Below are 21,225 nucleotides of genomic sequence, written 5' to 3'. Positions count from 1 at the left end.
GCGCCTACCCCAGGGCTTTCTGTAACCCTGGTTTATTATAAATGGAGTTCGCTGTTCTCTCCCTTTGGCAACCTTCTGGGAAGAGAGCTCACAAAAGTCTTGCCCTTAAGACTACAGCTGCCTTGGCTCTTCCTCAGCCAATGAACCATCCTCCCACAAGTCTTTATCTACAGGTTTCTCCTTAATTATGTGTATATGTGCTGAGTATATGTGTCTTTGTGTGGGAGTGTACACATGTGCACACAAGCCCATGGAGTCAAGAAGAGGCCATCAGATCCCCTGAGATGTGATGTTATAGGTACTGTCCATGTGGCTATTAAGAACTGAAATTAAGTTCTTAACTTCTGAGGCATCTCCTAGTTATAATTATGTTTCATAAATATTTGTGGTTTTCAATAAAGATTTACATTTATCATTTGTGTATGTGTCTGTAAGTTTGTGGGGGGAGGTACAAGTGACCAGGGAGTCTAAAATAGGGCTTTGAATCCCCTCCCCAAAACTGGAGTTACAGACATTGGTAAGTTGTCTTGACATGAGTTCTGGGAACCAAACTCAGATCTTCTGGAAAAGAAGCATTTTTAACTGCTGAGCCATCTCTTCAGACCTCAAAACCTTAAGTTTTTAATTATCGGAATATGTTTAAAGTAAAGATGAATATAAACCTTTGATGTCACAACATCTTCGTAGTTTGGATATTTGATTTTTGAAAGAATTAGTATGTTTTCTGAAACAGAATTCATTTACTTTTTTACCATTCTTTGAGCTTAGATGTCGTTGAACCTCATGTCAATCAGTGAGAAACCTGTGGAAGGTTATTTGTTGTAAAACTATTATCAATATCTTAATGGGAAGGAAAACTTCTGACTTCAAGATACGTAATAAAATGAAACAACTCTTTTTCAGTATAATGTATTATACTTTGTAGCAGCTATCAACCTAGAATAAAAAGTGAAGAACAACTTTTATCCCTAACGAAGGAGTTAGTATGGCAATTGGCCATGTCAGATGCCATGTGTTTATGGCTATGACAGATGAGCTTAGCTAGTCAGAGTATACTGCAATTAAGCCTAGTGTCTGAGGTCCATGATTTGGGCTCTGTGCCAGAACTGAGTTGCATTCCACATTTCTAACCATCCATTAATGTAATAAACAGGTACTAAACACCTTTTGTATGTCGGGCCTTATGCTAAACACTTAATAGGTAGATTAAATAAAATGCCATCTGTAGTTGGCAAGCATTTATTACTACATCCTGAAAAATAAATTTAGCCTATCATTTCTTAGTGTTTGAGAATGAACATAATTAAATGTGAGTAAAATTAGACTCATAAACAAGAGAACCACATGCTGTGCATTTGCATATTATCCCAAATATGCTATCACTTAGTAGCTATTTATGTTATTAAAAATATAATTTGGATTATATTTTTTAGCACAACTAAACTTTAGTTATTCATCTCAAAACTGGCATGAACAATGTTTGCTTTGGGTGTGTGGGCATGAGTGCATATGTGATATTATGTGTGAGTCTGTGCACACATCTACCATGGCACACACGTAGAGGTTAGTGGATAATTTTTGAGAGTTGGTCTCTTGCTGCACTTTGCATCTGGTTGAGCCAGGGTAACTGGCTCATGCCCTTCTGGGAAATTCTCTTGTCTCTGTGTCCCCCTTGCCATAAGAGTGCTAGGATTGCAGACTACAATGCTGTGTCCGGCTTTTTACACAGGTTCTAGGGATGTAACTCAGGTCCTCAGTTTTGCACAGCAAGCGTCTTTGCCCACTGAGTATCTCCCTGCTTTTTGACTCTTGTTTTTAATGGGTGCAGCAATTATACTTTGTCTTCATATCATTATTTATTTCACATGGCATAAAGTATAAATTGTATTCTCATCCCTTGAGTATATTATATGAGAGAATGCTACTAAAAGCAATTCTTTCAGTGAAATTTAACACAAAACTAAAATTTAAGGATTTATTGTGAACTTCAAAAATCATTTAAATGAGTTTTTTAAGGCATAGCCTGTGTGATCTTTAAATTGCAGTCTCTTAACCTTGTAAATATTAAGTAAAAAGTCAGACTCAAAAACAATAACAGAAATAATGATAATGAATCATTAACAATTACATAATAATAACCTATAGAAATTTCTGTATGCCAGGCACTGTTTTACATTTTAACCCAAGATTTTTGGTGAATTTACTGATCCTTTTCTCCTTGACAGTCGGCCCTGTGACCTATAGAGAACAAGATGTTATGTGTCAACGTAGCTCCAAACTCAACATGAAAACTAACTGCAAAGAAAACTCCCTTTCTTTTTTTATTGTTTTATTTTTTAATTTTTTATTTTTCCATTCAAGAATTTACACTTTCTCCCCTCCTCCCATTCCCCTTCTGCTCTCCCACTCCCCCTTCCCCCCTCCTTCCTTAAGAGAGGACAGGGAACCCTGCCTTGTGGGAAGTCCAAGACCCTTCCCCCTACATCCAGGCCTAGGAAGCTTTGCATCCAAATAGACTAGGGTCCCAAAAAGCCAGTACATGCAGTAGAAACGAGTCCCAGTGCCTTTATCAATGGCTTCTCAGTCAGCCCCCATTGTCAGCCACATTCAGAGTCTGGTTTGATCACATGCTTGTTCAGTTCTGGTCCAGCTGGATTTGGTGAGGCTCCCATTAGAACAGGCATGCTGCCTCAGTAGGTGGACCAACTCCTCGCGGTTCTGACTTCCTTGCTCCTCTCCTCCCTCCTTCTGTTCTTCAACTGGACCTTGGGAGCTCAGTCTGTTGCTCTGATGAGGGTCTCTGTCTCTATCTATCTCCATCCGTCGCCGGTCGAAGATTCTATGGTCATATTCGAGATAATCATCAGTGTGATAGTGAGGCTCCCCCAAGTTCTCCCCAGACACTATCCTGAGACCCAAAAAGATGAATATGGTATGTACTCACTTATTAGTGGATTTTAGCCATAAACAAAGGACATTAAGCCTATAGTTCACAAGTCTAGAGAAGCCAAATAACAAGGTGAACCCAAAGAAAAACATATATAGATCCTCCTAGAAACTGGAAGTGAACAAGATCACCAAGCAAAAGTTGAAAACATGGGGGTGGGGGTAAGGGTGGGGGTGGGGTTTGGGGAAGGGGAGAGGGGGAGAGAGAAGGGAGAAGGGAAAGTCTGGGGAGGGGGAACTCCCTTTCCAGTGGGAGAAGGACAAAAGTCACAGTGTCCCACTGTTCACACTGTTTAACTCAGTGGCAGGATTTACAAAGACTCCTCACTTGAACATGGAGGGAGTTTTCTAGTCGGCTTACCTTTTACTGATCTTTAGAAAAAGTGCTTGAAATACTGTCCTTTTGGGAAAGATTTACCTCAATTATTATCCAGATGTAGTGTTTGAGAATATGTTCTAGTTAGAGGGCCATACAATTTTGACTAGAGAACCAGTAGAAGTCAGGTTTACTTAGGGATCAAACAATTAATGGTTTATAAGCCACATTTGCCCTAAAAATATTCATGGGCTTAGGTTCTTGTTGCTTCTAGTTGGTTCCATATAAATATGCCAGCCTATGTTAAATAGTACTGTCTCTGTCTAAGTTGGGAAATATCTGTAGAAAATGCTTTTATTTAAATTTCCCAGTATCTTCTCTTGCCCTTTCAAAGATGTTGGTTAGCTGTGTAGCTATACTAAATATTTAATTGATTCTAGTGTCACACTTACATCATATGACTCTATGAACACAGTGGAAGATTTGCTTTTATTCACAGCCAGTGCTGTCTGTGACAAACTCAACAGGATATGACAGCTGGCAACAGGTGGCTTTCTGTGTGTGGCTCTTCCTGAGGCTCCCTCACTCTATGGTTGGCATTTTAACATTCCTCAGTTTCTGAAAGCAGGCATGGAAGAAGTCGACACTGCACTGTGACTTGAGGCAAAGCCAATCTTGCTCATAGATATTTAAAGTTTAAAGTCTTCAAGTTTTGTAACATGCTGGGCCTGCTTGTTGGGGTTTCTGCCCTGCCTAGTTCCCACAGTCATTACATCACAGAGAAAAATCACACAGAGTTCTCCAGAAGTTATAAACTGATTGGCCCATTAGTTCAAGTTTCTTGTTAACTTTTATAACTTACATCAATCCATTATTCTTATCTATGTTAGCCAATTGGCTCGGTACCTTTTTCAGCAGGGCAGGTCACATCTTCCTTCTTCAGGGTCTAGACAGGTCTGAGGAGGAATAGGCTTCCTCCTTCCCAGAATTCTCCTGTTCTCATTGACCCACCTCTACTTTCTGTCTGGTTGTCCCGCCTATACTTCCTGCCTGGCTACTGGCCAATCAGTGTTTATTTAAAACATAATCGACAGAATACAAAATTGCCCCGCACCAAAGTTTAAAGTCCCTCATGCCTCAAGACCATCACATGTGTCTGTGTAGAAGTGTGTTGGAATGTGTGTATGCTCCCCGGATGGATGGAGATGGAAAATACCCAAATGTCCGAAAGCTAGTATAACTGCATATTTTATTAAATAGTCAACTCTATTGGTGCCACTAAGACAGAATCTCACCTACTAAAGCCACAATTTTAAAGACTACAATCTAGCCTGCCTGCTCACTGGACAATTAACTAGCAAAAAAGTAAGAGCTGAAGTACTTATAACAGCAAGTATTTTTAGTATGACTAATTAGTGTCTCCTGGGCAGGACTGGTTATTATTTAATATATGGAAAACATCCGTTATGTTTATTGTCACCATTACTGGTAAGCACACATTGGCCTACAGCTGTCTTTAGAAACATCTCTGTGGCCTACAGGCTGTTTCCAGTCATTGATATTTCAGCTTTACTGTACAAAGAGCAGGTTTGCTCTTTGAAATCGGAAATGACCTTTCCTTGATGTTGTTGTGTTGTTGTTATTGTTTTGACTTTTGCCAAGCAGATGCAGCTTCTTCAAAGCTCAAGTGAATGCAAAGCAGCATGTTCAGTTCCAGCTCAGCATTGCTTTGTTCATGAATCCAAAGGGGCTGAGCGTTTTCAGATATCCAAACATATAAATTCAGTTTTCCTTCTCATTTGCCTTTATATTTGCCCTTCTGGATTCCAGCTGGAACCAAAACCAAAAGTGCTGAATGACCACAAGAAAGGCTGCCTTCCTTGGGGTTTCTAGATCCCTGGAAGTGGGAAGCATTAGTCATTCACAAGCCCCATACCCACAGATTTTCCAGTCTAAATCTTACAAAGCCCAGAGACACATGTACGTTTCTCCATCAGGATTACAGTGTACTTTTCAGAGTGGACCTCAGCCTTCAGGACCACAGTGACCCCCATCTTAACTGATTTGAGGTCTAAGTTGAAAACAAAATTTCATATTAGTTCAGAGGTGTGGAATGCATGAGAAACACGAAGAAGTGTTCCAAATATTGACATCATATTAGTATATTTAATGGAAAATAATGAATTCATCTGCTTGTAATTTGTTTCAGTTTCCCTTTCTCCTGCGTTCTTGTGGACCAACTTAGAATACTTTCATAATACAACGTATGGCCATATCCCCTTGGTAATTGCTTTGGGAAGAAACACAGTGGTCTCATTCTCTGTGATGGTTCTTCACTGTGTGGGTTCAAACGTTCTATAAGAAGTGCAAGTCTTATAGAGGTAACCATAGCTATGAGTTCATGAGTGCAGTGGGTCTGTCATGTCCAGGAGACAACATCCACAGCTCTCTTCCCCGCCATTTGGCTCTTACCTTCTCTCTGCCTTCTCTTCTGTGATCCTCGAGCCTTAGGAGGGGATTTGGCACAGATATACTCTTTAGGTCAAGTATTCAGTTATTACTTCTTCTCAGCCCTTTGATCAGTTATGTCTCTGCATTAGCCCCTTATTAACAAATGAAGCATGCTTAGTTAACGTCTTTTGTTATGTTTGTAAATTTGGAACTTTTACACCAATAAAACCCACTGCAGGGAAAAGCATCTCTGACCAAGGCTGAGGACAATATTAATAAGTGGGTAGAAGTGTGTGTGTGTATACATATATATATATATATATATATATATATATATATATATATATAGAGAGAGAGAGAGAGAGAGAGAGAGAGAGAGAGCAACTTGAAAACATATGGACTTAGCAATACAGCAGTAGTGGGTTCCCCCCACTTAGGCCCTCCTCCTAAGCCATGGGCTTTGGAATATGATAATAGTACCATGCATGAATTTTCTTTGGTGGCACAGGCCTCAAAAATAAGCTGAATGTGGTTGGTTACCCTTATAATCTTCATGCCACTCTTGCGCCAATGGCACTTCTTGTCTGGCAAGTTGCCAGGCTGTCTGTAAGACATAATGACTTTTATTTCACGTTTGTCTTTGTTCTGATGGCCTATTAGCTGGAACTGGGGCCCATCGTTGGAATGAATCTCTTTCTTTTCATTGATGCCATACATTGACATTATTTTCAATTCGGAGTCATGTTTAAAGTGATTATCACATGCCCACAGTCATGTTAACTAATAAATACATGGTTGTTGCCATGAGTTCACATTGTAGACTAATATATACCAAACTCAGTCCATATATAGCTGAATTTTGACCCAGCCAAATACTAAGTGGGGTTTGGGTGAAAGCGGGGCACAGCAGAAAAAGGCCTGGACCTTTCCCAGAAAGCCTCAACTCAGATGATGAAAGTAGCATCTTACCCTATCTTTAGGGACATCATCAATATGCCACGGTGAGGCAGCTGAGTTTTAAAGTGAGGTAGACCTGAGTTCAAACCCTACCTCACACAGCATTCCTCTTTTCTTATCTCTAAATTGATAAACTGCCATGAGGGAAAAAAAAGTATTTCTAAATTACCTAGTATGTGCACTGGTGTATAGAGGATGCTAAGAAAAGCATAGTGATTTCAACTATCACTATTGTTATCATTATGCTTCAGTTTCATATTGGAGAATGTGGAGCTTTTGTTAGATTTTTTTCCCATGAGGAAGGCATCTTAGAAACTCCAACTAGCAACTGATACTCTTTCCAGTGCTCATGGAACAGAAGAGTTACTTGATGCATATTTAACAAATTAAGTATGTTTACTTAATGTCTCTTATTTTATTTGTGAAGATGGAACTTTTATAACAATAAAACTCTGCATACCCTAAGTATATAAATGGCCATATTCATTTAAGTATTGCCCCAAGTTATGCCTATTTATGGTGTAGTTTTCCTTAATAGGCATCTGAAATTTGAGCAACATTCAACTCGGGACATATGATCTTATTTTTCAGTATGTGCTTAAGAAAAACATATTCTTGCCAAAAAGAAACAAAGGTTTCAAAATCAAAACTGTACATTGAGTCTCACAGAAGAACTTCAATCAAAGTCCTGGCAGATCTCTAAATCTAAATAGTTCATTTTTCATTTTACAGTACTCCTCATGGAATATCGTATCTTACAGGACACCTTGAAAGTTTCTCAGACGGCCCTTATGATGGATTTTGTAGAAAAAGTAAAATTTACTTTTTTTCTGGAGCACTCATTTTCTGATGATTTAAGCAATATTCTCCAACAATATTCTAAGCGTTTCATTTAGCATCATTTAATTTTTGTTGTGTTCTGTAGTTTAGGAGTCATATTTTATGACATATCCTAAATAAAAGGAACGGAAGTACTCTTTTAAAAATTGTTTTTAAGACCTTAGGATGAAATACTACCAGATAAACTTACTTTTGTCATTTCTCCTCACAATGGAAAGACAATAACTTGACTATCACTTTGAGGAGCACACAGGTACACACCACATCTTCCATGTTCCCAACAGTGCATCTAAAGGTTAACATTATACACTTGCTTATCTGTGGTGTCCCTAGTGGCAGACTATAGAGACAGAAACTGTAAACATAGAACTCCGGCTTTCTGTTCTCACAGCCAGGGACTAAGTGATAAAGAAAGTGACCATATTGGGAAAGCTTTCTGTTCTATCAGGAACTCACCAAGGCCAGCTGGCCTGGGTCTGAAAAAGAATGGGATAAAACTGGACTTGCTGAACATAACGGACAATGAGGACTACTGAGAACTCAAGAATAATGGCAATGGGTTTTTGATCCTACTGCACGTACTGGCTTTGTGGGAGCTTAGGCAGTTTGGATGCTCACCTTACTAGACCTGGATGGAGGTGGGTGGTCCTTGGACTTCCCACAGGGCAGGGAACCCGGATTACTCTTAGGGATGATGAGGGAGGGGGACTTGATGGGGGAGGGGGAGGGAAATGGGAGGTGGTGGCAGGGAGAAGGCAGAAATCTTTAATAAATAAATAAATAAAATAAAAAAATAAAAAAGAAAGTGACCATAGGTCAATAAGAAAAGAGCAATGCCACACACACATCCTACACCCGAGCATCAGAGCCAGCTACTCAGAAGAGGTGAGAGTGGAGGGAAAGGAGACAACCATGGAAGTAAAGACACAGACAGACAGACAGACAGACAGACAGAGAAAAGTCCCCTGGAAAAACCAACAGCTATTTGAATCAATACTTGCCATGGAGTCTAGAGAATGCATTCTAGCAGAAAGACGAGTTAATAAGATTTGTGTGGGGGAAAGGCATTTAGCAACAATACAGGAAATGGATGCAAGGGTGGGCAAGAGGGCTGACAAGAGAGATCCATGAAGAGGTCAAAGCAAATCCAATGGTAAATAAATACAAATGTGCAGGTCCACATGGCATCAGTAGACATCAGAGGGAAGAGAATGAAGTCAGAGGGACACAGTCTAGGCAAAGGCCTGGGGATTTGTGGAATGCTAGAGAAAATGAAGAGAGACTGGCAACAGGTTGAACCTAGAAACGGGGCCCTTGTGAGCTCCTGATGAGCTTATAGGGTACAGGACAGATTTGGGGATGGTAACTTGTAAGGTCAAATGTAGCTGTTTTGTGAGTGACCCTCAAACCCGAGAAACCGAAGCAAGCTCTCTTTGACTCATACACACCCAAACGCCCAGCAGCAGGGGCTGCAGACCAGGGAAGGCAGAGCTGTATCATCATAGCTCTGACTTTTCCCTTAGGTTCCATAACAGTTGTTCCAGCTGCCACAACCCTGTCCTGAAAGGCAGGATGCCATAAAAGGGTAGAGCAGGAGAACAAACTCCGGGGGACACTGAGGTGCTCGGAGAGTAAGGAGCTTGCTGCCAAGACTGATGATTTCAGTTCAAATCTGGGAAATGTATATTGTGCAAGGAGAGAACCAATTCCCTCAAATTGCCACGCGACCTCCCTCTCAAGCTCTCCCTTGGCCTCTTCACATGTCCTGTGGCATACACGTCTGTATGTCCCCACAAAGTAAATAAATTTAAATTTAAAAAAAGCATTAAAAATTGTTTCATTGTTGTCGTTTTTAAGAAGAAATTTTACATCACAGAAACGCAGGCTTCGACTCACACAAAGGACCACTCCATTTTGGGAAATAGACAAGGGTGCCTGTTATTAATTTTCTTTTCCAGAGAGGAAAATAAGGAAAAGTGAAATCCAAATAGATTTTTAACCCCAACTATGCTATCTGCCAATTATATGTCTATAGTTTCTGTGGGATCTGCAGAAGTGCCACCACTCAGTCATCCATACGCTTTCTGCTCCAACCTGCTTCATGATGTCAGAGGGCCGCTCATTCTTTGGTCTCACTCTCGCATCTCGTGTGAAAAGAGACAGCGCGGCAAGGGAAATATTTCACTGGGGAATTAAATCAATCTTTCCAGAAATCCACTCCTGAAATTGGACAACAGCTCTGCCTGTGACCAGTTTTATCTACAAGAAATGCTAGGAAATAGATTAGTTTTACACATGGGACACATAGCTACCTCCAACATGAACAAAAACAGTTAAAGGAAAGGAGGAAGGAAATATGGGTGGCTGTTGTGCAGGCACACAAGACAGCCCGCCACAGAACTTGAGGTCTTGGGATGCAATTCCTTTCTCTCCTTTCTCTCCCCTTCACAGTTTGGTAATGAGAAAGCTAGATCACGTAACAGTTCATGGTTTGGCTCGATCTGAAATTCCCAAGTGTAGTGAGCTCTTTCCAATGTGTCTCACTGTTCTCTCTTTCCATACAATGAGCACACAGTATTCCCTACTACGGGGATGGGCTCTTTTCTAACACCCACTGACTCTGTACTCCTTTCATCCTTAAAATTCATTTGTCACGAAAAAATCCGTGTGTGTGTGCATGTATGTGTGTGTGTTCAAGTGAGAAATGTATGTTCAGGTACACATGTATGTGTGCAGATGGGCACTCATGTGTTGCCACAGGCATGCAGAACAACCTCAGGAGTCACCAAGTAGGTGACCCTGGAACTCACCAAGTAGGCTACACTGGCCAGCTGGTAAGTTCCAGGACTCTGCCTTATATCTCACTGCTTACGTTTCTTACCAAAGGATCTATTAATGATGTGATAGCTAATCTCTTTTTCATTTTAATGCAGGATTGTGGCTTATTGATTAACCCAGAAGAAGCCTGTGGGTTGCAGCCTATTTCTTCAGACTACATTGAAGCCATTTCGCAGCCTAAAATAGAGAGTTGCCTATCTGGGGACACGAAAGGTGATTACATGGATATCCTTTCTCCAAAATAAATCCCTTAGCACGTGCTTAATTAGTCTATCCTTGTGTTAAACAAGGATTTTCCTTTTCAACCCATGTAAACAGCAAGGCATATTATAAATGTAAATGCACTGTTTTTATATTTGAAACCCTTGATTAATCAAACCCTTTGCATGCTTCCTTCCTAACCCACAGCCATCTAGAAATTGCAGGTCAGCAGTCAATCTGGTAGGAGCCTTCTCTTAGCCTCTAACTCATTTCCTAACTCTGTGCTTCTCTTACATCACAATCTCTATGATTCAGTTAAGTCTGGAATTCATTGTTGAGTGTCATCCTTCCCAAAATATTATTTTCATGAGGGCAGGAAGCTGGCTTTTGTTCACTGTATTTTTATTACATTATTGTGTGTGTGTGTGTGTGTGTGAGAGAGAGAGAGAGAGAGAGAGAGAGAGAGAGAGAGAGAGAGAGAGAGGACAAGAGGGTCAGTGGACAGCCTGCAGGAGTCAGTTTTCTCCTTCTATCATGTGGGTTTCTGGGAACAAACTCAGGTCTCCTGGCCCAGAAGCAAGCACCTTCATCCATGAATATGCCCAGTCCCCTTTTTGTGTGTTACAGCAACTCTCTACGTACTTGGGCAAACTATTCATAATTCACACGTGGTGGATAGAAAAGAAATAAATATCCAGTTTTAAAGAATTCCTCCTCATTGAAGAAAAGAGATTGGGAATGGCCAAAAATATCCCTCATATTCTGAGCATTCATACAAAGAGGGAAACGAGGATATCATGCTCAGGTTGCAGCATTAAATCTTGCCTGAGTCATGGGCAGATCTACAATGAGACACTTCTGTGACTCCCCTCTCTAAGTCTTCCTCCTCTCAGTCTTCTTCCAGCAGAATCTAAGTTGGCGTTGAGATTAAGCCTCAGGGCATGTGTTCTTCAACTGCCCTGGTTACTGCTCCATCCTGACCCCAGGATTCCGCTCCTCAGAAAGGCCCGAGAGAGCCCAAACAGCTGCTCCAGGCTTGCTGTGAACTTCACCAGGCTGCTGGAACGGGAAATGTGTTTCCCAAATGGGCAGGGCAAATTGCAATTTGGCATGCAGTTAGCAGACGTGGGTATGTCCCATTCTTGGACATGTGTTCTATATAATAAACTCCAGTCAGGGAGGGACTGGCCTATTAAGTGGGGTCACACGCCTTGATCTGTGTCTGACTGCTGAAGGAGACACAGACTCAACCTTCAAAGAAGACACCTATGTGTCCAGTTCCGTATTGTTTGGATCAGTTGACAATTTATGACAATCATAAAATAACTTAATTCTACACGGTTATACAACAGCCAAGTCCAAAGCTCTTCCACACTACCTTCTCTAAGTTCCCAGAGCAATCCAAGCATGGTAGTACCACAGTGCCCACTTCCCGCTCTTTCGGATGTATGCTCTTTCAAGTGTGCCTGAGACCAGTGGTCTCCGGAATGGTATGATATACACCAGGAAGAGGAGGGAACAGCACTGAGTAGTCCTGGCAATGAAGCTGACAGAGATGAAAATATATGTGCATCTGCTCTGTCTCTAATCATTTTTATTTTCGTGTTTTATGGAGGACACAATATATAAGCATAGGAGTATCTGCACATCTTACAGTGTGTATATGCTAAGACGTCACGGGCACATGAGCAGTATGTTTTTACTGATGGCTTCTCTAGATTAGATCTCTCGGGAACATAAATTGACCATACTTGTCTTCCAATGTCTAATAGAGTAAAAGAAAAAAATGGTTTACTGAACTAAACCAAAATTTAAACCTTTCCTCCTTCCACAGAAATCTATTACACAATCAGGAGGATAGGCAGAGAGAGAGAGACAGAGAGACTCTAAAATACTGGCAAATTTTTCTAGACAATATTTTTCTAGAAGGTACTGTGTGTTCCCAGAGATAATTTCATCTTTCATAACAGGACTTCCTCGGTGTGAAGGGAAAAGTTGTCATGGTAGATGATGCTGGAACGAAATCTACTTAGCAGTTATGTGTTTAGTTGAACATTCCCTGGCCCACGAAGCTACAATTTTAATAGTGTGCTACAATTGCAAAACTGGATCCATTCTTTTTACCTCTAATATAATAATGCCAAACTGTCTTTTATCGATTACTCTAACTTGAATATCTTTGAAATACTGTATTTCTTTTTTATTCCTTAAGTGATTTCCATTCTCTTGTAAATAATATAATAATTGCCCAATAAAGTAAAAGTAATATTTCTAAATTAGAGAAGTATGTATATAATAATCATTAAATAAAAAAGTTCAAATCATCTTATATCAACAATGAAAGGATTTCTCTAGAGCTCATTTTTGGAATAAAGTGGGACAGGACACTAGTACTTTTAACATTTATAATGTAGGCTTTTTATTCACGAAAAAGATCTTTATGAGATTATACAACAAAATTTGTTTTGGTATTTACATGATTTTATGTCCATTGTGGTTCTGAAAGGTAAAAACATGATCCACTCAAGTGACTGAAATCTCATCTGCGTTCAGCACGGAGCTCAAAGTACAAAGAAAACAACTTTTCTAAAAGACAGCTTTGTTCCTCAGGATGTATGTATAACATGTACCATACTTCATTTCGAAAGTTGTAGCTTGGATTCATTCAGCGTTTAAATACATAGCCTAGGGTTTATGTCCCTCCTCCTTTTGACAGTTTTAGTTAAGAGCTGGTGTCATCTAAGATGCCAAGAATCCCAGCCTCACAGATGTTGTACAGATGACTACTTCAACTCACAGTAAATAAAGGCATTGCTAGCTGATTAAAATATAGAAAAAGTCATGGCTGCATAAATACGTAATACTTCGTGACATGGAGGCCAAGTCTGCAGATACCAAATCAAGTCTTTTCCAGTGTGTGTAAGGCTTCATCGCATCCGTGTCTGACTGCTTCCTGCAGCTCAGCCTCATTACCTTTTCTTCACAGCAGAAGTAGCCATGGAGAGCCTTAGTTTGTGGAAAGTTAGCTATCAGCAAGGTTGAAGAACCAAAAGTGTTCTGAATATGTGACACTCTTTGAATGACAGGGGTCTGATTAAAAATAAAGGAAGAAATAAGACACTTCCCTAACACACCATCATTGTTTCAGAAAACTATCAAGCACTGTCTTTACCAACACACACAGCCACTGAATAAATTCAACTCAAAAAAATTAATTATTTTATTTTACGTGATTGAGTGTTTTTCCTACATGGCTGTGTACCGGGTACATACCTGGTGTCTGTGGAGACCAGGAACTGGAGTTACAGATGGTTGTAGACCATATGGAGGTGTGGGGAACTGAACCCAAGTTCTCTTCAAGAACAGCCAGTGCTCTTAACCACTGAGCCATCCCTCCAACCCCTAAATTAATTTTTTTAAATTAAAAAAGCTATTAAGATAATCAGATAATGAGGTTCTCTTAAAAGAACTAGTGCATCATATGTCATTGTCAACTGGTGATCTGTACTAAGGTGATATCAGAATCAACAAACTGGAGATTCCTGATCATGGTCCGGCTCTGAGATTAAACTCATTTCCCTCACTTATTTCTTGATGCCTTCATTTACTGCATCTATGAAACAAGAGTGTGGTAAGGGGCAGCTCTGAGTGCCCTTCCACCTCCATCCCAGGTGAATCTGCACACCCTCTGGAGACAAACCTCATCCCTTTGCCATTGAAAGCCCTCTGTGTCCCCTTCACCTTTGAGCAATAGTACTATCCTCTCTGTCTCCATCTGCAATCTGTGGCATCAACCTCCCTGCGTCTTTCACTGTGTGTGCAGTTGATGCAGAGGTCAGTCAGTTCTCTCTCACTCCTGACGGGCTCATCCCTTCACGGTTCACAAAAATATCATGCTTTCAGTGTTTCTGAAACTCATCTTTCAGGAAAGTCCATCCAGTGAAATTTCCAGAAAGCTCTGTTTTCACTTTCCGATGAACCACCATGGCATACTTGTGGTTAGGACACAGGACCAAAGTCTATTGATGGGCAGCTACGTGCCAGGCACCATGGCAGGTGCACACATACTTTCCTTATAAAGTAGTAAATTCAATCATAAAAATATCAAGTCATTTGTCCAAGGGAAACAGTGAGCTGTAACCTTGGCCTTACTGTAGAACCATCTGAAAATATTTTAAAATTGATGGTTAAATCTCATAGTTAATGTTGCACCAGTATGTACCCTAGGTACAAGAATTTTAAAAGCTTTCTGTGTCAGATTTGCAACCAACACTGAGTTCCACACACTAACGGGAGGATGCTGAGCCCGGGGACCTGTGTGTCTCCACAGCCTGAGTTAGTTCACCATCACAGACATTTGTACTCAATTTTGCAGTACCGATTGGATACTGTTACGATCCCTAATGCATAAATGGTAACCTTGGAATCTGAATATCAATGTTTTTGTTTCTTAGATTTAGGATTGTAATTAAAAGTGTGGGCCCCAATTGCTCCGCTCGGATTCTTGTTCCACTGCCTTCTCAATGAAAATCAACAGATTACTCACCTTCCTTAGTTCCAGCTGGAGAGGTGGCAAGATAGTTCCGAGGGGGTAAATAAGTTAATATGCCAAAGTCCTTAAATACGGCTGGCATGTCAGAGCTATTTTTATATTCCTGTGACATTTTAATGTTGTAGCACCTAATACCTCACCAGGATCGCTCCTTGATGCCTGAAGTTAAAACAATACGCTAAAATAATAATAATAATAATAATAGTCTGCCAAGGAGAGAATAGTGATGATGAGCATTCCTGAAGCTGAAAATACTTGTGTGTAGACACCGAATAAGGCAATTTCTGATTTTCTTTTACATTTGAAAGTAAGGGAAAAGAAAAATGTATGTTGAGAAGAGCATATATGCCTACTTTTCAGGAAAATTGAGTGGCATGTTCCCGCTTCAGTTCATACTCTACCTGCTAAAGTTACTCTCGTGTACATTCTTGTCCTTCCTTGTAATTCATAACTTCCTCTTGTCCTTTTCCTTTTATTTCTTTCCCCTGCCAGCTTCTTCCTCTTAATATGCTGATGCTTTTCCCCCTTCCCGTGGCAGATCTATAAAGGCCCTGCACTGTATTTCACTTTGTAGTTTATTATTTACAACTGTTCTGACATGCACCAACACCCGCATACACAATTCTGACACCCCTGAGGTCGTGAATATAATAGGTACTATATTCATGTCCTGAAGGTTGAAAATCTCTCCACTGCAATCCATAGCACACTAGAGACTTTGCAAACAGCCCCACAAATCAGACTCGGAAAAGGTAGAAAGTTTTATTTAAAATTTGTCTGGAGGCTGGAGAGATAGATGGCTCGGTGGGTACAGGCACAAGATGCATGGTCTAACGGCCCGAGTTCAGTCCCTGGAATCCATGTAAAAAGCCTGGTCGGACGCTGCAGGGCTGTAACTCCGGAACTCCTATAGAAAGATGAGAGGTGGAGACAGGAAAATCCCCTAGAAGCTTCCAGACTAACTGTCCCGGAGAAAGCAATGCAGTAGTGCCGACAAATGAGACCCCATTGCCTCAACACGGTAGGCAGTGCAACCCCCACAAAACAAGTAGATGGGGTTTGATAAAAAAAAATTATTTATTAATCCAAAATCAGAAACACTCTGTCAACAGCAACAGATAGATGACCACGATGCTCTAATTTCAATATGTTGTTCTGTTGCATCCTCACAAGGCTTTCTCACACACCACTCAGCTCTTCTACACCTTGGGGAAACTGAGGGAGCGGTTACCAAAAAAAAAAAAAAAAAAAACCTGAAAATAATCACACACAACATGCCATCAGTCTTGAAGGAATAATAACCAGTCTTAAAAATTATGTATTGTCAAAACACTGATGCATCTCCCTTCTATTTAAAACTTCTTGAGCACAGGGAAGCTGCCCCTTATTGTACCGGTAAACTGGTCACGTGTCAGGTTGATTAATGTTCGAGGCCCACTTACAACTTGGTGACTCTCAATCGATGTTAGTCCTGTGGAATTTCCACAGCAAGTTAATGGTTGAGTAACGCACAGTCCCATTTCCTTCATACTTCTGTAGTTTGATGGGACAGAACTCATCCTGACTTCAGCACGAACTGTAACTTCAGAGCACGCCATCCAGCTGCTCTCCTGCTTGACGGACAGGAGACTATACATTTCCCCACTGGACTTATTAGATGAGAATGGCCTCTCACATTGACTTCTGTAGTCGCGTGGCGTTGACTCCTGTGTTGGCAAAGTGTAATTTCACCAGCAGAAACCAAGCCAAATCGAGTCTTGCTGTGTATTCCAGGCCAGTGGATTGTGCCTTGCCTCAGTTGTGCAGACAACAGGACCTGTGACTGGAGAGAAATAACCTGGCAGCCGCACAACTGCCAACATGACATCCTCACCAGGCCAGAGCTTCAGCAGTGCCTGCGAGGGAGGAAGGTAGGTTCTGCGTTCTTCCGGGGAAGCCTGGAATTCTTGCCATCCGCAGCACCAAAGTCTGCATGTGCTAGAGCAGCTTCCGCCCTCTTAGAGTGAGAGGAACACTAACTCTCTGTCGCTCGGCTCTTTGAAACATGTGTAGATGTTATCACAAAAAAACTTTAATAATTCTAGCTCACATGTTCATTTTTTCTCCAAATTAGTTTATCTGGCAGATGGAAGATATTAAAGTCATATGCTGTGTTGACCCAGTTCCTTGCCGTTTTTCCAGCAGACATTGGAGCGGCCAGCCTCACCGCTGTAGCTCTAACAGACACCACTGTTCAAACAGACATCTACAGCTCAGTACACGGAGCCAAATGCCCCTGCATGCAAGACTCACTTGTAGAACTTACCAAGTGTGTGGTGCTGTGTTTACCCTCTAACCTCGCTAACCTTTCTTCGCATTCCTGGGCAGGTCTCACGTGGACCTCACCAGGCTGGCACTCCCTCTATTGAGGCTCCTAAGCTGATTTCTTGGACAAGCAGTTTCTTCTTGCTAGGCATGCTCTGACTAGGCAGAGCCTGGCAGAACTCTCAGACATGCAAAATTGGCACATAGACTGAGATGCTTGGTTGACATCAAGTAAGTAACCTTAACCAGATTTTCAAAGTGCTTTTTATCAGGTGGATTTATCCTTATGTTCCATGTGTAAGCTCTCACATATGGGCAGGCCAATTTCAAAGGCTGATTTTTAAAGCAGCGTAGTATGGAATGCATGGCAAATTTTCTGTTAGTATTTAGCTTTAGAAGAATGTGAAGGGGGAGGTCCATGGCAGGAAGATAGATGTGTTCTTCACTTCCACAGAAGTATAACAATGTGTAAGACTGAGAACATAGCCAATCATTGAGAAGTGATCTTCGTTAAATTTTAAAGCGAGAGCAAGAAAGCAATGCTTTAGAAACTTGTCAATAATATTAACTGAACCTTCTTTCTGTGTAAGGAACTGTTCATCCACAAGGCTGTAGGCTTCATAAGGGGTAGAGGTATGTTTGATTCACTACAATAGCCTCACTGATGCATGCAGGTTGTGATACATAATAATCATTTAATGAACATTAGTAGGACTATGGATCGAGCTCAATGATATGAACTTAAAATATGTAATGACCCTGGTTTTAATCCCCCATGTCATCAATCAATCAATATTTGTTGAATAAATAAATAAATGAAATTCTTAATTATTCATACTCACAACTCTATGAGACAGATATTAAAAATGTTGTCTACTTTAGAAAATTAATATTTTTAGAGATGAGATTGACTGGTAGAATTTATGAGCCACTGTGACTGCATCTGTATGTACCAGTTTGGTCCATCCACATCTCCACATCTCTATATCTCAGAACTGAAGCAGGATAGCAGTGAAAATCACACTTGTCACACCAGACAGCTCTTTACCCAGAATTCCATTCTAACCTCAGAATCCAGAGGACTGGGCACAATTCCAAGAAGATGTCGCAGGCTGTTGTCCTAAAAAGCAATAAATGCGAGTACACTGCAGAATTACGTGGCTTTTTCTCAGGCTCATTTCCTTCATTTCTAAAATGATAAAGAGCCCATAATATTGTCTCTCCTGATTATGACGCTGGTTCTTGGCAACTCTGTAAGGCATCATGAAAAGGGGATATTTTCTTTCCTGTTATTAAGAACAATATGTTGATCTAACACCTGAGAACCAAAGCTTATGGACAGGAGATGTATGTGAGCAGAAGTCCACAGGATGCACAGGGCTGTGCACAGGGCTGTGCACAGGGCTGTGCACAGGGCTGACCATAGTGCCTCTCTCAGTCTTGGGTTGTGCTGATCAGCACACTCAGGGACTCGCATTTGTCCACACACTGGCATTTCTCTACAGACTCTGGTTTCCTCACCAGAACGCTGACTTAGTTTATATACAACATTGAGTGTTCTCCATTTCTAGCAAAGAATAATAATCAGAGTCAGAAAAGCAGCCTCATCGTGGTATGGGAACAGTAACACAGGGTATGAGTGCCAGGGAGACAAAGGTTGAGAGACAAAGCCAATATAAATCATATATCAACCAATCCCATCAGAATAAAAACTAATGCATACATACAAACCTGCTTATGTACATGGAAAATTTCTGGATGTAAGAAACAGGTAAGAGTGAAGACAGAATATGGTGAAGACACATTAACTCTATTGACTAGAAATCGGACATCAACCTCTGGTTTCTACACATATATACATGTGCACACACACCAAACACACATCTGCACTTACACTACATACATACAAAGTAGGCAAATATAATATTTTTAAAATACATGAAATTCTGACTGTTTGCCTCTCTTCCTAACATATCAAATAGTCAAGATTATAGCAATGCTAAATATTATGTTACCAATGCTATTCAGACAATAACTTCACATATGTATAAGGACAGAAGGTAGAAATGAGAGGGGATGATCCTCAAAATGGCATTCAGGAAATGTGAGCCTAGCTCTAATTCCACCTGATGAAGAGGGTCGTATTCATCAAGCTTATCTATAAATTCTGCTGCCTTTCTGAGAAATATTGAACTGTCCATTCTGCCTGAAAGTGCTACCACAGGACTGAGTCCCACGGATCATTTGCAAAGGTCGGACTGTGTGACGTCACACCGTTCATTCATTCATCTAATGTTTACCGAGCTCCGAATCTGCCCCAGCAGAATACAACCTGATCCCTCGAAGAGCTGGATTTCAAGGGTGAGGACCATTAAGAGAAGTGTTCCATGGGATGAAACGTGATCACTGCAACAGCAGGGAGAAGCCCAGAGGCAGGCACCAGATCCAGACTGGGATGGTCTGGCAAGGTTGCAAGAGAGGAGGAAGATAGGGAGAAAATGTTTATATTTGAGGCCCTCTAGCTGTCTGTTAGTTTAAAATAGCTCAGTTGAGTTGGAAACACAATTAGGCTTATCCATTTTCCCCAAGAGCATCTGCTGTGAGACCCCTGCCGTTCAAACCTGGAGGTCTCTTGTTTCCCTCCTGCTGAAGGCATGCCGACAACGATGTAGGACTGTGCAGAAGAGGACAGAGATGTGCTGGTGTCCATGCTTGTGTGTGCTTCAGTTACCTGCAGTGTACATCATGTGCAAGTGAGACCTTACTAAAGAGTGCCCATTATCTACTGCTCTTACCAACCTGAAGACCGTTAACTCATATGAAGACCTCAGATGCTCAACAATGGAAATCCACAATTTTAACTATTGCTTTGAGGAGGAGTTTGAACACTGGGGGGGGGGCAGGATCAGGTGGATCTTTGTGAGTTCAGAGCCAGCCTGGTCTACAAGAGCTAGTTCCAGGACAGACTCCAAAGCTACAGAGAAACCCAGTCTCGGGGCAGGGGGAGGTTGGACACACTCTAATACAAGAAAAGCATACTTCTGAGTCCTAATTCTGGCAAACCTCAGTTTGGGGAGATGTGTTACATTGAGCTTTCTTTCTCCAACAAATCAGATATGATGGTAACAGGATTTGAGTAGGCCGCTGAGAATTATCGGATAATTAGAGCCTCAAGAAACCTTCAGTTTCCCATAGGTTCTCCAAGTAGCTTCATCAAATCTCCTTGTGTTACTACGATTCCCCTACTGTTCACACTAGTGAATACCAAGACCATACTTGGAAAAGCAAGCCTTCCTGGAGGGAAGGAACAAGACACAAATCAGTTGATGTTTGAAAAGCAGCTCATGTCACTAGAAACTGACCAGGAGACTCGCTCAGTGGCAAACGAGCAGAGCTGGACCTCCTACACCGCATACCTTGGTCATTAGAGCCAGGCCCTCTACACCTCACAGTTCGGTCATTTTCCTTTATTTCAGTAATGTTGAGTAGAAAATGCACAGAATGACCTCTCAAGGGGAAAGGGGACAAGAGGCAAAACATCTTAAAAATCCATTTCTGTACCAATTTGTGTATAAAGAGGGTGTCGTGGGTAAGTGGGGGACTCCTATTAAACTTGACTTTAAACTAATTTTAGCCAAGTGGTTATTTCACCTGTGTTTGTGTGTGCTTGTTTTGTGATGTGTATTAATAATTATGTTGAATCAAAGTAAACTCAATTGAAGAAACTAGGATGTTAATCATAATTCTATTTCTCCAAGTGAATCCTTGCCTCTCCGTAAACTCGGAGTAGAACTTTGACGAGCGTGGATCAGCAAACCTC

General features: G+C 41.1%; 1 protein-coding gene across 2 annotated transcripts in view; it reads left to right on the top strand.

Annotated features, from left to right (window-relative positions):
- Cped1 (cadherin like and PC-esterase domain containing 1) overlaps positions 1-21,225 on the top strand; it is a 280,079-nt gene that overhangs the window by 223,379 nt on the left and 35,475 nt on the right. For both annotated transcript variants that reach the window (XM_057776723.1, XM_057776730.1), the window contains 2 exons: positions 10,444-10,561; positions 16,875-17,011. In XM_057776723.1, the coding sequence (XP_057632706.1) occupies positions 10,444-10,561; positions 16,875-17,011 (255 nt within the window). The remainder of the gene's footprint in view (positions 1-10,443; positions 10,562-16,874; positions 17,012-21,225) is intronic.

This window comes from Chionomys nivalis, chromosome 1 (assembly GCF_950005125.1).
Source record: "Chionomys nivalis chromosome 1, mChiNiv1.1, whole genome shotgun sequence".
NCBI lineage: Eukaryota > Metazoa > Chordata > Mammalia > Rodentia > Cricetidae > Chionomys > Chionomys nivalis.
The sequence above is the reverse complement of the archived record's forward strand: the minus strand, read 5'-3'. Positions and strand labels throughout refer to the sequence as shown.